The sequence below is a fragment of the Macaca fascicularis genome, chromosome 11, assembly GCF_037993035.2.
Source record: "Macaca fascicularis isolate 582-1 chromosome 11, T2T-MFA8v1.1".
NCBI lineage: Eukaryota > Metazoa > Chordata > Mammalia > Primates > Cercopithecidae > Macaca > Macaca fascicularis.
Genome location: NC_088385.1, coordinates 132256073 through 132270141, shown reverse-complemented (window position 1 = coordinate 132270141; position 14069 = coordinate 132256073). Strand labels below are relative to the sequence as shown.

Sequence of the window (14069 nt, the reverse complement as noted above, 5' to 3'; positions counted from 1 at the left end):
TCCGTGTCATGTGCATTGCATGCACCCACATGTGCACACACATGTACACATGATTTCCAGTGCAGAATTTCTGTGGCCAATCTGGGAAGGTGGGCTTGGCCCCATCAGAGCCCCCTACACGAGGGACACCAGATCGGAAGAGTGAGGGTCCCTGGGACCTCTCTCTTCCGCCACTCATTCACTGTGTGGCCTTGGGGGATTTCCTCTGGGGCCGGCCTCAGGTGCCTCATCTACAAAATGACGCTTTTAACTAAAACTTCCTCCACTTCTAAAATCCTGAGTGACCCCCAGTGGGAGATCCAGGGGCCTACTTCCCCGCGGGGGCTCCAGTGGGTTCCACACGGACCTGTGGGTCAGAATGCGGTACATTACCTGTTGGGAATCTTTGAAAGGTCTATCTTCTCTCTGGAGGACACGTAAGGAATCACCACCACTTTCTTCAAGTCTGGTAGGCCTGGAAGGAGCGGGAGGAGAAAACACAAGGTTACAGGACAAAGATGCTTGGCTGCTGCTTTTTTTCTCCCCCCCACAAAATATAACACCATCGGCCGGGCGCGGTGGCTCAAGCCTGTAATCCCAGCACTTTGGGAGGCCGAGACGGGTGGATCACGAGGTCAGGAGATCGAGACCATCCTGGCTAACACGGTGAAACCCCATCTCTACTAAAAAATACAAAAAACTAGCGGGGCGAGGTGGCGGGCGCCTGTAGTCCCAGCTACTCGGGAGGCTGGGGCAGGAGAATGCGTAAACCCGGGAGGCGGAGCTTGCAGTGAGCCGAGATCCGGCCACGGCACTCCAGCCCGGGCTACAGAGCAAGACTCCGTCTCAAAAAAAAAAAAAAATATATATATATATATAACACCATCTGGGGCAGAGACTACCCAGGCTGACTCCTGGCAGACTCTGATGTGCCGGCACACACACCCGGCCGTGCCGGCTGGGAGCTGGAAGGGCCACACACCTTTAACCACCTGCTGCAGCTTTTCCATGTGGCTGTGCTCTTTGCCGTTATAGACAACGGCCTCCACAGAGAAGATGAGCTTCGGCTGAATTTGAGAAAACCGGTCCAGCACACCCTGAAAGCAGGAGGAGAAAGTCATCATTGATCATCCAAAAGGCAAAACCCAGCAAGTGTGGTGGTGGGTGCCTGTAGTCCCAGCTACTCTGGAGGCTGAGGTGGGAGGATTGCTTGAGCCCAGGAGTTCAAGGTTGGAGTGAGCTATGCTTGCACCACTGCATTCCAGCCTGGGCACAGAGTGAGATCCTGTCTCTAAAACAACAAAATGGCAAAAACCTTCGGTAGCCAATAGGACCGCTGCATTTCACAGGCGAGAAAGGGCAACATCATCAGGTTGCATGGCCAGGCCCCTGTGTCCGCAGCACCCGCAGCCAATAAAGAAAGTAGATGAGGCCGGGCGCACTGGCTCACACCTGTAATCCAAGCACTTTGAGAGGCCGAGGCAGGTGAATCACTTGAGGTCAGGAGTTCAAGACCAGCCTGGCCACTGTGGTGAAACCCCATCTCTACTAAAAATACAAAACTTAGCCAGGCATGGTGGCACACGCCTGTGGCCCCAGCCACTTGGGAGGCTGAGGCAGGAGAATCGCTTGAACCTAGGAGACGGAGGTTGCAGTGAGCCGAGATTGTGCCATTGCACTCCAGCCTGGGAACAGAGTGAGACTCTGGTTTTTAAAAAAAAAAAAAAAAAAAAAGGCAGGCACGGTGGCTCACGCCTGTAATCCCAGCACTTTGGGAGGCCAAGGCAGGCGGATCATGAGGTCAGGAGTTTGAGACCAGCCTGACCAACATGGTGAAACCCCATCTCTACTAAAAATACAAAAATTACCCAGGCATGGTGGTGCATGCCTGTAGTCCCAGCTACTCAGGAGGCTAAGGCAGGAGAATCGCTTGAACCCGGGGAGGCAGAGTTTGCAGTGAACTGAGATAGTGCCACTGCACTCCAGCCTGGGCAACAAAGCGAGACTCCATCTCAAAAAAAAAGTTGATCAAAGCACATCTTATATCTGAGAACAACCATCATGCCAAGGAAGGCATCAATATCAAGAAATACCAGAAGTATTTACAGACATATACTGAAATAGGAAGAGTATAGAGTGTGTATTGCACTACCAAAAAGATTCCCCACTTCACAGAAAGAGCCTGTTAGCACAGCTCCACTAGTGTATACAAAAGAAGATTCATCTTCCAAACAGGCAACAACAGCAAAGCAAAGTGGTCCCATATTTTTGTTCTCGGAATCTTCAATTAAAGAGGAACCTGAATCCTCCAAGCAGTGCATTTATGCCAACCAATGGCATAAGCCTACATGTGCACACACTAGTTAACGAGCCCCATCTTCAAAGGCAGGATCGCCACACCCATGTCTCCGGTCTGTACTGCACGTGGCGTCTGCAGTCCAGCCAACGGCACTGCTTTCCTGAAAGACGCGATTCCTCCCATGCAGGCATGGGCTTGTTCCTGGAACTCGTAACATTCACTGATACTCCCTGAGTGTTAGTCCAGATTATTAGTTAGTAACAGATTAAAGCACTCTCAGACAAGGCTTCTATTCACTTCCCTCCTAGCCATCCTCCAGGTTACACTGTGTTAACAGACTGCCATCCACAAACATGGGTAGGCATCGCCCAGATGGCTGCTATTCCCTCACACATGAGCCTGATACAAGCGGTTCAAGACCAACACCTGGGGCTGCCCCCCAGGGCACACACAGTGGCCCCAGAACCTCTGAGTAAGGACTTCACAGGACAGGGCTATCCACCCTGGCTGCCTGGTAGCACCACCTATGGTGGGACTATTAAGTTAATTATGCTCATTAGGATAACTAATTAACGGGTCAGGAGCGGCGGGCATTTGTTTTCAGAGCTGGCCCGTGACTCTTAGCAGGGAAGCAGGGAAGCAGAAGCGCTGACTCTGCGGGAGTCTAAGGGGCAGAGTGTTGAGGGAGGGAGGCTGGTCCCCAGGGCAGCCAGCGTCAGCCGCACCTGGAGCCCCAGACCTAATGAACTGGAAACTCTGCAGGGGGCCCAGCAATCTCTTCTCACCAGCCGTCCAGATGATCCTGAGGTGGGATAAGATTTGAGAATCTCTGGGCAAAGAGTTCTAGGATGGAGAGTTTATTCAACACTGTCCAGTTTCCCAAACTAGAAGCTGAATTAACAGAGAAGCGTAGGGAGTAGAAAGCATTTATTTATTCCATGTGCTAGGTGCCAGGCACCATGCCAGGGAACCAGACAGACATGGTTCCCACTCCCCGGAACATACGATCTATCAGAAACACAACAAGAAAACAATTGCAAATGTTATTGTTTTCCATTTCCAATGTTTTCAGTAAACTACACTCAAAATTAGGTAGCCAGGGAAAGAAAAGGAGAGAAGAAATTAAAACCATAGGAAAAACTAATGATGGACTCGATCAGCAAAATCAAAAATCATTTTTCCAAAACAACCAATAACATAAGCCTCTTAGTAGGCACGGTGGCTCACGCCTGTAATCCCAACACTTTGGGAGACGAGCTTGGCCAGCTACAAAAAAATTTTTTTATTAAATTAGCAGGGCACCTGTAATCCCAGCTACGTGGGAAGCTGAGGTGGGAGGACTGCTTGAGCCCAGGAGTTCGAGGCTGCAGTGAACTATGTTCACATTCACTGTACTCCAGCCTGGGCAACAGAGAAAGACCCTGTCTTAAAACAAAATAAAAGTAAGCTTCTTGAAACACAAGATCAAGAAAAAACCTAGTATTTTGGCCGGGCGCAGTGGCTCCTGCCTGTAATCCCAGCACTTTGGGAGGCCAAGGCAGGCAGATCACTTGAGGTCAGGAGTTTGAGACCAGCCTAACCAAAACTGAGAAACTCTGTCTCTACTGAAAATACAAAAATTAGCCGGACACGGTGGCCCATGCCTATAATCCCAGCTACTCGGGAGGCTGAGGCAGGAGAATTGCTTGAGCCTGGGAGGCAGAGGTTGCAGTGAGCTGAGATCACACCACTAACTGCACTCTGGCTTAGATGACAGAGCAGGACTCCATCTCAAACAAAAAAAAAAAAAAAAAAAGGAAACCTAACATTTCCAGTTACCGCTTGCAGAACACTTACTGTGTGTCAGGTGCTGCCCTAAGTGCTGGACCGATACTTGCTCATTTACTGCTCAGACTAACCTTGGACATGGGTGCCCTCATCACCCTCATATTGCAGATGAATAAACTGAAGCATGTGGCCTCTCAAAATTAGAAATCACACTTGACTACAGAAAAGATTCATGAGCCAGAAAACAATATTTAATATATTTTGAAACCCAGATAGAATGGATGACTTCTCAAGAAAATATAAATTACCAAAATTTATTCAAAAAGCAGCACGACAGCTGAAGTGACAAAGATCTACCTCCTCCAGGGACACCAGGGTGGGCAGCTCTGCAGGCGAGCACCACGTCTCTGTAAGCTACAGCATCCCTTCTGCGTAAGCCATTACAGAAGGCAGAGAAAGACAGGAAATACACAAAAGAGGGAGAGATTACAGACCAATGGTATCGACTACAGCAAGAGGCTAATGGAGGGGGAAATCGCAGGATTATCTTGGAAGCTTCTGATAAAAGGCAACGTGCTTTCCACCCATGCTTTAATCAGCTGGAAACTGAAGGAAACTTCCTCACTGACAATAGGTATCTGGCAGACACCTGATGGCACATATCGCACTTGGTAAAAGATGAGATGTCCAGTGAGAAAAGAACACGCAAGACACCCACCCCTAGCCCACCTGTACCTGTGCCAAACAACCCCACCTACGTCCCGGGGTGAGAACTAGAAATAGTTTGCCCCCTGCACACAACGGGAACAGTTGCATACAAAATCTGTGAAAATCTCCAGAAGAATCACTAGAACAAATCAAAGTTAGGCAAGATGGCCACATTTAACTCAATCCAGCAAAATAAATAGTGGTGTTAAACCCCAGCAATACAGTTTGAAAAGGTAATGAGGGCCAGGCGCCGTGGAAAGCCAAGGCGGGTGAATCCACTTGAGGATCAGGAGTTCAAGACCAGCCTGGCCAACATAGTGAAACCCCATCTCTACTAAAAATACAAAAATTGGCCAGGTGTGGTGCGCATGCCTGTAGTCTCAGCTACTTGGAAGGCAGAGGCAGGAGAATGACTTGAACCTGGGAGGCAGAGGTTGCGGCGAGCTGAGAGCGTGCCACTGCACTCCAGCCTGGGTGACAGAGTGAGACTCTGTCTCAGGGAGAAAAAAAAAAAAAGGTAATGAGAAAAACAGAACAAAAGAATATGAGAAAGTCACTAAAGGATTTTTTTTTTTTTTTTTTTTGGAGACTGTCACCCTGGCTAGAGTATAGTAGACAGATCACAACTCACTCAGACTCAACCTCCCAGGCTCAGGATCAGGCTGTGCGTCACCACACCCAGCTAATTTATTTGTTTTTTGTAGAGATGGAGTCTCGCCATGTTGCCCAGGCTGGTCTCAAACTCCTGAACTCAAGTGATCCTATCAGGCTCAGCCTCCCAAAGTGCTGGGATTACAGGTGTGAGCTACCGGGCCCAGCCCTCTAAAGAATATTTAATCCGGGAGAGAGACAGAAGCAAACACTGGTTCAGAGCCACTTGTTGAAGGGTGTATACTGGATAGTAGAAAGGTGACTAAAGTTAAAAAAGAAAGAAAAGTAAAAGATAAAAAGGTGTATAGTGGAGAGAAGCAGAAACGAGACTGGTCTGAAGCTACTGCGACAGCAGGCGTGAGCGACGGCAGTGCCTAGCCGGGGTCACGGAGGAACCGAGGAACCGCTCGATCAAACATATGACGGAGGACAGTGGAGAGGCGGCAAGAACAGCCAACGGTAGGGAAGGGAGTGAAAGGATGTGGGGCACAGCTCGGGCTCCTGGCTTGGTGGGGATTACTGAGATGGGGCTCCCCCTGGGGACTTGTGAGCTCATCTGGGGCTCTCTGAGTCTTGAGAACTTCTGGCAGCCCCCGCCAGTGCCGACTGGACAGGAGGACGGAAGGCTGCAAGTGCTCTCAGGATGCATGGTCATGACAAGAACGAGGGGTCTTCCTCCAGCCGAACACGTTGGCCACCGCAGAAGGCACAGGAGGAGGCGCAGATCGAGTCAAGCCTCTCTCTCTACTCTCGCCACTTCCTCTGCCCTTCAGCAAAGCTCAAGGCGGGCAGGTGGGCGGCAAGGGAATGAATGTGACGTTATTACAGAGACGCCCTTGGAGCTGCCCCAATGCACCTTTTTTTGTTTTGTTTTGTTTTGATTTGTTTTTAAGTGAAACATTGGCCAACTTCAGCATCAGTTTAAAAAAAGTGCATGGGACATGCAATTAACAGGGACTTGGCCCCTGGCCTCAGGACATCAGGCTTTCGGTCATCATCTACCTCCTCCCTCCTCCATTTCAAGGGTACCCCCAGTACCCCATCCTCGGTGACACTCTTGGTGGACAAAGACTATTTCCTACTTCTTCTTCTTCTACTCTAAACTGCTACACAGAGGTGGTGCAGAAAGCCCCAAAATGGTGCCCCCCAGGAGCCCAGCAGCACCCGGGCGAGTCTGCAGGCAGGTGGCACCCCAGTCCCACCAGCATTTACTCCACAGGCCACAGGGCTGGCCCTCCTTGGGCCTGATGCTAACATACACCCTGCCCAAAACCACCAGAAGGCAAGTGATAATGTCCAGAAATGGCTCTTCCTGACACTAAGCCCTCCTGGACTGAGAATGCTACCCCTTCCTCCTCCCCAGCCACCTCTAATGGGCAGGAGACCGGGACAGAAGCATCTGGGAGAGAAGCCTCCACCCCCTAGACCAGCACCTGGGCACTGGCACTGGAACAAGGCATCCAAACAGAAGCTCACCCCCAGCCAGGTGAGCCCCTCTTCCCCATTCTCAGTACCCAGATGCATCCCCCGAGAGCAAGTGCCTGCCCTTCCTGGAAAGATACCACACCCACTTACCTAAGTGCATGCACAGCGATTTCTCAGACTCTTTCATGTCCTGCTGGGACTTGGGTGTCCCTCTGTTTACTTCTGAGGCTAGCTCTATGCAAATATCAAGGTAACACATTCAACCTACTCTAAGTCCATGGTCCTTACTCCTCCCTTTCCTGGCCACATGGCCCTGGACAAGGCATCCCTGCACCTGGCTCCCTCCAGCCCGTCACCCCTTATGCAAAGTGAGTCCCAACACCCCTGACACCCAAGCTCCCTCACCCACAGGTACGGGGCCTGTCCAGACCTTAGCTGTAGCAAACACACAATCCACGAATGGCATATCTACACTGGTGCCCTCTCTGTGCCCAAGATTCTAAGATAGACTGAGAATCCTTGGTTTCGTGGGGAATAAATGATTGCCAGTAAAACATATTGAGCATTTACTGAATGCTTACTATGTGCCAGGCCCCAGTTTGAGCTTATTAGAGGCACTCACTGCCCTTCACAGCCTTAGGAGAGGGGCAATAAGGCCGGGCGTGGTGGCTCACGCCTGTAATCCCAGCACTTGGGGAGGACGGGCAGGTGGATCACGAGGTCAGGAGATCTAGACCATCCTGGCTAACACAGTGAAACCTCATCTCTACTAAAAATACAAAAATTTAGCCAGGCCTGGTGGCGGGCGCCTGTAGTCCCAGCTGCTCAGGAAGCTGAGGCAGGAGAATGGCGTGGATCCGGGAGGCAGAGCTTGCAGTGAGCTGAGATCACGCCCCTGCACTCCAGCCTGGGCGAAAGAGTGAGACTCCGTCTCAAAAAAAAAAAAAAAAAAAAAAAAAAAAGAATAAGCAGGTCCCACAGGGTAGGCGGGAGGAAGAAGAGGCTGTTCTGAATAGAGGACACAGAGATCAACACCCAGGAGCAGGTGGAGTGGGGCCCAGAGGAAGACCAGCCAGGAAGCCCGAGGCCAGGAAAGAAACAGAGGGAGCCAGCCTGGGAGAGCCCCGGAGGGCAGCAGAACATTTCCACAAGGAAGCTGGGATCTCAGAGAACTAGCCCAGTACAGGGCAACCAGGATCTCAGGGTGAAAGGACTGAGCCTGCCAGTGATCTGGGGCTCAAATGCCATAGGACCCCAGGCACAGTGACAGTGATCAGGCTACAAAGACAAGTGTTTCCGAATCAGAGGTCTGGCCCCCAGCCCCGTGAAATGACTCAGGAATCACAGCCTCCCTGAGGCTGTGTCCTCTGACACAGCTGAAGTTTTCCTGGCTGGACCAGCAGGGGTCAAGATCTTGAGCATCCAAAACCAGCTGTCAGCCTGTCCTGGCCCAGGAGAGCTGTTTAAGGATGGCTTTCATGTTGCAACAAAACAAACACACCTATGAACATGTGCCTGACCCGAATACGGTGCTTAGCAACCCATCAAGCATTGAAACCAACAGCCGGTGTTGAATCACGCTGACAGCCATCCAGAGCGAGCGAGAATGACTGTCCTATTTACACACATACACACACACACACACACACACACACACACGGCCACCTGATGGCACTTCAGGAGGACAAGGCCTGCAGGCTACAGGCTGGGCTCTCTGGTGTGCGGGGATCAGAGGGTGGCCTTCCCTGACATCTCTGAAAATGGCAAAGGCTCAAAGGTAAACAGTGAAACAAAAAACCCAAAGCCATCAGAAGACTCAGGATCTAGAGATCTTGCTGGGGCGGGAAAGGTTGGGAACGCTGAGAACAGAGCACTTCTCCAACCTGGCAATGCCCTCTGAGCCCAAAAGCATTAATAAGGCAAACTGAGATGCCCAGGCAGCCAGCAGAGAGCGGGCAGAGGGAGGTGGGCAGTGGTGGGAGAGAGCCCGGAATGGGTGGAAATAAAGCACAGGGAGTGACGGAGGCCAGAAATGCGTTCCCCCAATGTCATCGAGGAAAGATGATGCCCCAGGACTCCCTGGACAGCCCACTGCAGTCTGTGGCTCTGCAGCAGACCACAGCCAGCCGAGGAGCTCTCAGCGGACAGGCGCGTGAACCCACGAGTCCAGTGGTGCGACTCCAGCAACAGAGACCAGAAGTCAATACAGGATTTGTAGGAGAGTGGCAATTTCCCTTTACAATATTCTCTGAGATTCAAAGAAACATAATTTCAAAGCAAGAGAAAACATGATTCCAAAGGGAAGACATTCACGTTTCATTGTAGTTTCTGAAGAGCGCCCCTTACTGAAAATGGGGCACCGTCTGAAGTTTAACATGGTGATGCTGGAAATTAAAAATGGGACCTCCTTTTTAAGTAAACCGATGCAGGGAACTGTCCACGAGCCCAGAACCCATCAGCCTCGGCTCAGTTCCAGCCCCACCTCGTCAGCAACTCCAGGAATTCATTCCTGTTAGTTTTAGCCCCTGAACAAGGATAGTAAACAGAGAGTGAGCAGAGGCTTTGGCACGATCGACCTGTGCCAGGTCCTTACTCAGCTCCGACAGCGGGTGTCCAGGTGTCTGTGGGACCAAGCGCTGTGCCACATGGCATCCACGCAGGGCCTCCCACGCTGGGTGCATGCGGCCAGGAGTGCTGCCCAATAATGCCTGCCATGAAGTCGCCAAATGCCGACAGACTCCCTGCCAACCAGCTAGATCTCAGTTCGAGTGCGAGTAACGCATGTCACACACACCCCCATCTCCGGCAGGATGGAGTCTATACCTTGGACACTAGCAAAATGAGGGACAGAGAGAAGCATCTCAGCAGGAGGGCGGGTGGCCCTGTTTTCTAACCTGAGACATAGCCACGACGCCTGGGACTATTCTTTTCCCAGAAGCTGCGGGACCCATGGGGCGAGCAGAGCCATGCTGCCATCTAGTGCGCCCAGCAGCTCGGCCAGCACTTCCCACTCCAGAGGCGGCTCGGGGAGGCTGTGATTCCAGAAAATCCTGGACCAACCCCGGCCAGGAAGCAGTGTCCCAGAGACCACATTTGCTACAGAGCCATGCATCCCTCCTGGGTCCTGCCAGGATGGGCAGATCCTACTGGACTGGAGTCTGCAGGGAGTGACATGCACAGAACAATGACCCAGCAAGGCTGGATGAGGCCGTGAGACAGGCTGGGGTCCAGCCCTGCCACTGCAGCCATGCAGAGTCAGAGGCTCTCCCTCCCTCCGCGCCCTGGCCTCAGACACACCACCAAAGGCACCATTCCAGGAGCTCTGATATCACCTCTCCAGGCAGAGGGGGCTACACTCCAGCCCTGCGAGGCCATGATCACTCCCCTGCCACACACGGCTCTCCCAGCCTCTTACAACCCATTTATAAAACGTCAGTCATAATTGAACTAAAAACACACCCATCTCCCAACTAGCTAATAGTAGCTAACACTTACTGGGCTGGCCTGGAGGGTCACACCCTGTCCCCAGCTCCACACAAACGTGGCCCCTGCCATCTGCACGGGCTCTCCGCACTTGCACTAACATTGCTGCCGTTCACCCTCTGGGGACACCAGGGCGCTTGCCCAAGGACACTGATCAAGGAAGCTGCGTGGAGCAGAGGCGGCCAGCCTGCCCGGCTTTGAGCACACCCGGCCATCTGTCGTCTCGCCCTGGGGCCCTTCCCTCTGCCCTGGACAGCCTGGCTCAAGGTCGGCTGAGGGGTCTGAGTGTCCAGGAACCCCACCCCTCCAGACCCTCCCACAAGGACACCACTGGCCCCAGCAGCCCAGGCAGCCCCCACAGAGGGCCCTGCGGACAAGAAAGGCCACAGGTTGAGTTTCTGTCTCAGGTCAGTCCCTGCTGACCTGGGGAGGTCCTGGGTGAGATGGCCTGGGAAAGAACACAGAAAGTTCCAGAAGGCAGGGCACGGCCATCCAGCCAAAGTCCGGATCTACAAGGTGGCCACGCCCTCCCTGAACCCAGCAGGTGCCGCAGCCTGACGCATGGCCAGCCAGTCTCACTCCTCCAGGCCTGTGTCTGATCTCTCCTTCCACGGTGTGGAGAAAGGAGACTCCTCCTCCAAAATCTTACTGAAAAAGCAAGCCTCTAAGTGGACATGATTTCTAAGCTCACACCCAAAAGCCTCCCCTGTGGACAAGCACAGACACCAACTCCACGCACTGGGCTCTAAAGGGCCAGCAGCCATACTTGCGGCTGGTGCTGCTGACTGACGCACAGCACAGGGCCTGGCCCGGAACAGGGGCAGCTGGCACCAGGAGAAGCGGTCAGGGACCCGGACGCTGCATGTCCTGTAACAGGGTCTCATGGCTCCTGAAGGTCCCTGACGTCCAAGGCTCTGCAGCCAGGAGAGGGCCCTGGCTGGGGAGTAGGGGCCCCAGGAAGACCCGCTCTGCGGCTACTTCATTTGTCCCATGGAGGGATTTAGAGGCCAGGGGGCGACAGTGGGGATCAGCACATGCTTCCGGCCCTGCCTGGGCCACTCTGGGCAGCTGGACACACCCTGGGGCGGTTTGGGGACAGAGAGGCCGCCCTCCCAGAGTGCACACCCACACAGCACGGGCACAGGTCCAGAGGAAGGGGCCGGAAACAGCAGAAACCAACACAAGGAGGTCCCAGGGAACTTCTGCAAGTAAGACTTTGAGAACAAAAATCTAAAAAACTGTCCTCAGAGGACACAGACTTAGCAAACCTCACATGGTCACTAAGTCCCAGGTGAGGAAGACAGGGCTAGACCTCACTAGCCCTTAACAACACTGGCTGCTGCATACGCCACCTGCCCAGGTCTTCCATGAGCATGGCGGGGGGCGGGGGCCGGGGCGGGGCACGTCAGGACTGCTTGAAAGGAAGACCGAGACACAAGTCTTTCTGGCTTCGTTCCCCACAGAGGCCGCCGTGACGCGTCCTCCTCCTGCCAGGCTCACGCTGCTATCGGGCTCCCCTGGGAATTCAGCCCCTACAGCCGCTACCCAGGAAGCTCACAGGGCAAGGGGTGCCCCCTCTGCCACAGACCCTGACTCACATTCACACCGAAGTCTGGGGACGTGGAGCTCCAGATGGCGCCAATGCTTGCGGCAGCCAGCATCGCCTCAACAGCGTGCTCACTGTTGGGTAAATAACCTGTGGAGAAAACACAGGAAGAAGCCTTGGGTTCAGGGTATGGGAGGCAGCAGACATCCAAAAGGTTCCTCTGAGAGCCAGGGTCAGAGTGGACAGGGGGCTGGCCTTGAACTGCCTGAGGATCCTGACCACCATCCCCACCCAGCTAAATCGCCTGCTGCCAGCCTGTCCACTCCCCACCATCCCCCTGCAATCCATTCTCCATGCTCTGATGACAGTGACCCTGCGGCCTCTCCTCCCTCTGCTCCCCCTCTCTCCCTGGGATCTGGTCACAGCAGCCTTCTTCCAACTCCTCAGTTGTCCTAATCGCCTCCTGCCTCAGGGCCTTTGCACAGCTGTCTGATCTGAACACTCCCCCATGCACACCAGCAGTCTCCACTCAGTGTGCGCTCATCCTGCAGCTCTTCACTCAAATGAAACTTCCTCAGACCAGCCTTCTCCAAGGCCGTCTTGCCCCCAACCTGGTGAACTCAGGTCCCCCAACTAGTAAACTTCGAAGCACACTGTATTTCTCCTTCACCAAACTTAGCATAACTGCAAATGAATAATCACCTGTGTAACTGGCTGTTTAGTATCTGGTTCTCACATGAGGGCTGGGACTTTGCATGTCTTGTTCTTTGCTTTACCAAATGCCTTTTACCATGCCCTGCACATCAAGGGTCCTCAGATATTTGCTGGCTGGCAGATGGATGGATGGACAGATGAATGGATGGATGGAAAGAAGAAAGGATGGATGGATGGATGGATGATGGATGATGAATGGAGGATGGATGGATGAATGAATGGACGGATGACAGATGGAGAACAGATAAATGGATGGACAGATGGATGATGGGTGAATGGGTACGTAGAGAGAAGAATGTATAGACAGTTGGATAGTTGGATGGATGATGTATGAGGGATGATGAATGGAAGATGAATGGATGAATGGGTAGATAATGGGTGGAGGATAGATGAGTGGATGGAGAGATGGATGATAGGTGAATGGGTAGGTAGAGAGAAGAATGTATAGACAGTTGGATGGATGGACGGATGGATAGTTGGATGGATGGATAAGTGATGGATGATAAATGGAAGATGGATGGATGAATGGGTAGATAATGGGTGGAGAGATGAGTGGATGGATAGATGGATGATGGATGGATGGGTAGGTGGAGAGAAGAATGTATAGACGGATGGATGGATAGTTGGATGGATGATGTATGAGGGATGATGAATGGAGGATGGGTAGATGAATGGATAGATGACGAGTGGAGGATAGATATATGGATGGATAGATGGATAATGGGTAAATGGGTAGACGGAGAGAAGAATGTATAGACGGATAGATGGATGGATAGACGGATGGTTAGATAAATGATGGAGGAGGGATGACAAATGGGAGACAGATGGATGAATGGGTAGATGATAGGTGGAGGACAGATGAATGGATGGATACATGGATGGATGATGGATGGATGGGTAGGTGGAGAGAAGGATGATCTTAGATGCATGGGCAGATGGATGGGTTGATGGATGGCTGCACAGACAGGTGGACTGGTGGATCGTTGGTTGGATGGATAGAGAGGAGAGGGAATGAAGAACACAAGCAGTACTGTCAAGAGCCATATTCAAGCCCATAGAGGGCAGAGGTCCTCAGGCCCTCCACCTCCTAGCTGGTCGGCTTTCATGACAACAGAGGCAGGGAATCCTCATGGCCACAGAAACGATGATCAATTAACCAGATCACTCTACACATTCCAGAGGAAAGGACCTGTATAGTCAGGCAGAAGGCAGTCGCGAGACAAAGGGCCATGGCCAAGGCCTCATCAGAGCAAAGTGCAGCTGCCCAGGTGCGCCCCCAGGGGTCCCTGGTCGGCTGGCTCCCTTTGTCCCCGCTTCTCCCCCCTGCAGTGGGTATTTCTGTTTGTCCAGATTCACACAAACAGAAATATTCACTGGTATCCCCTGCTGGGCCATAAGCATCCAAGGGGCAGGGGTCACACCACCATGGGGTTCCATGCACATCTGGCAGATGGATGGCATTTACTGAGTTTGCCACAAAGATGAGACTTGGCTGTG

At 52.5% G+C, this 14069-nt stretch overlaps 1 protein-coding gene across 6 annotated transcripts in view; it reads right to left on the bottom strand.

The window, feature by feature from the left end:
- The window catches only part of AACS (acetoacetyl-CoA synthetase), an 82016-nt gene that overhangs the window by 40719 nt on the left and 27228 nt on the right, over positions 1-14069 (bottom strand). For all 6 annotated transcript variants that reach the window (XR_012420828.1, XM_045366345.2, XM_015430724.3 and 3 more), the window contains exons 5-7: positions 11911-12008; positions 962-1076; positions 373-454 (exon numbers count right to left, since the gene is read on the bottom strand). Coding sequence is in view for 5 of the 6 variants with exons in the window: in XM_045366345.2 (XP_045222280.2) it covers positions 373-454; positions 962-1076; positions 11911-12008 (295 nt within the window). In the remaining variant the exon portion in view is untranslated. The remainder of the gene's footprint in view (positions 1-372; positions 455-961; positions 1077-11910; positions 12009-14069) is intronic.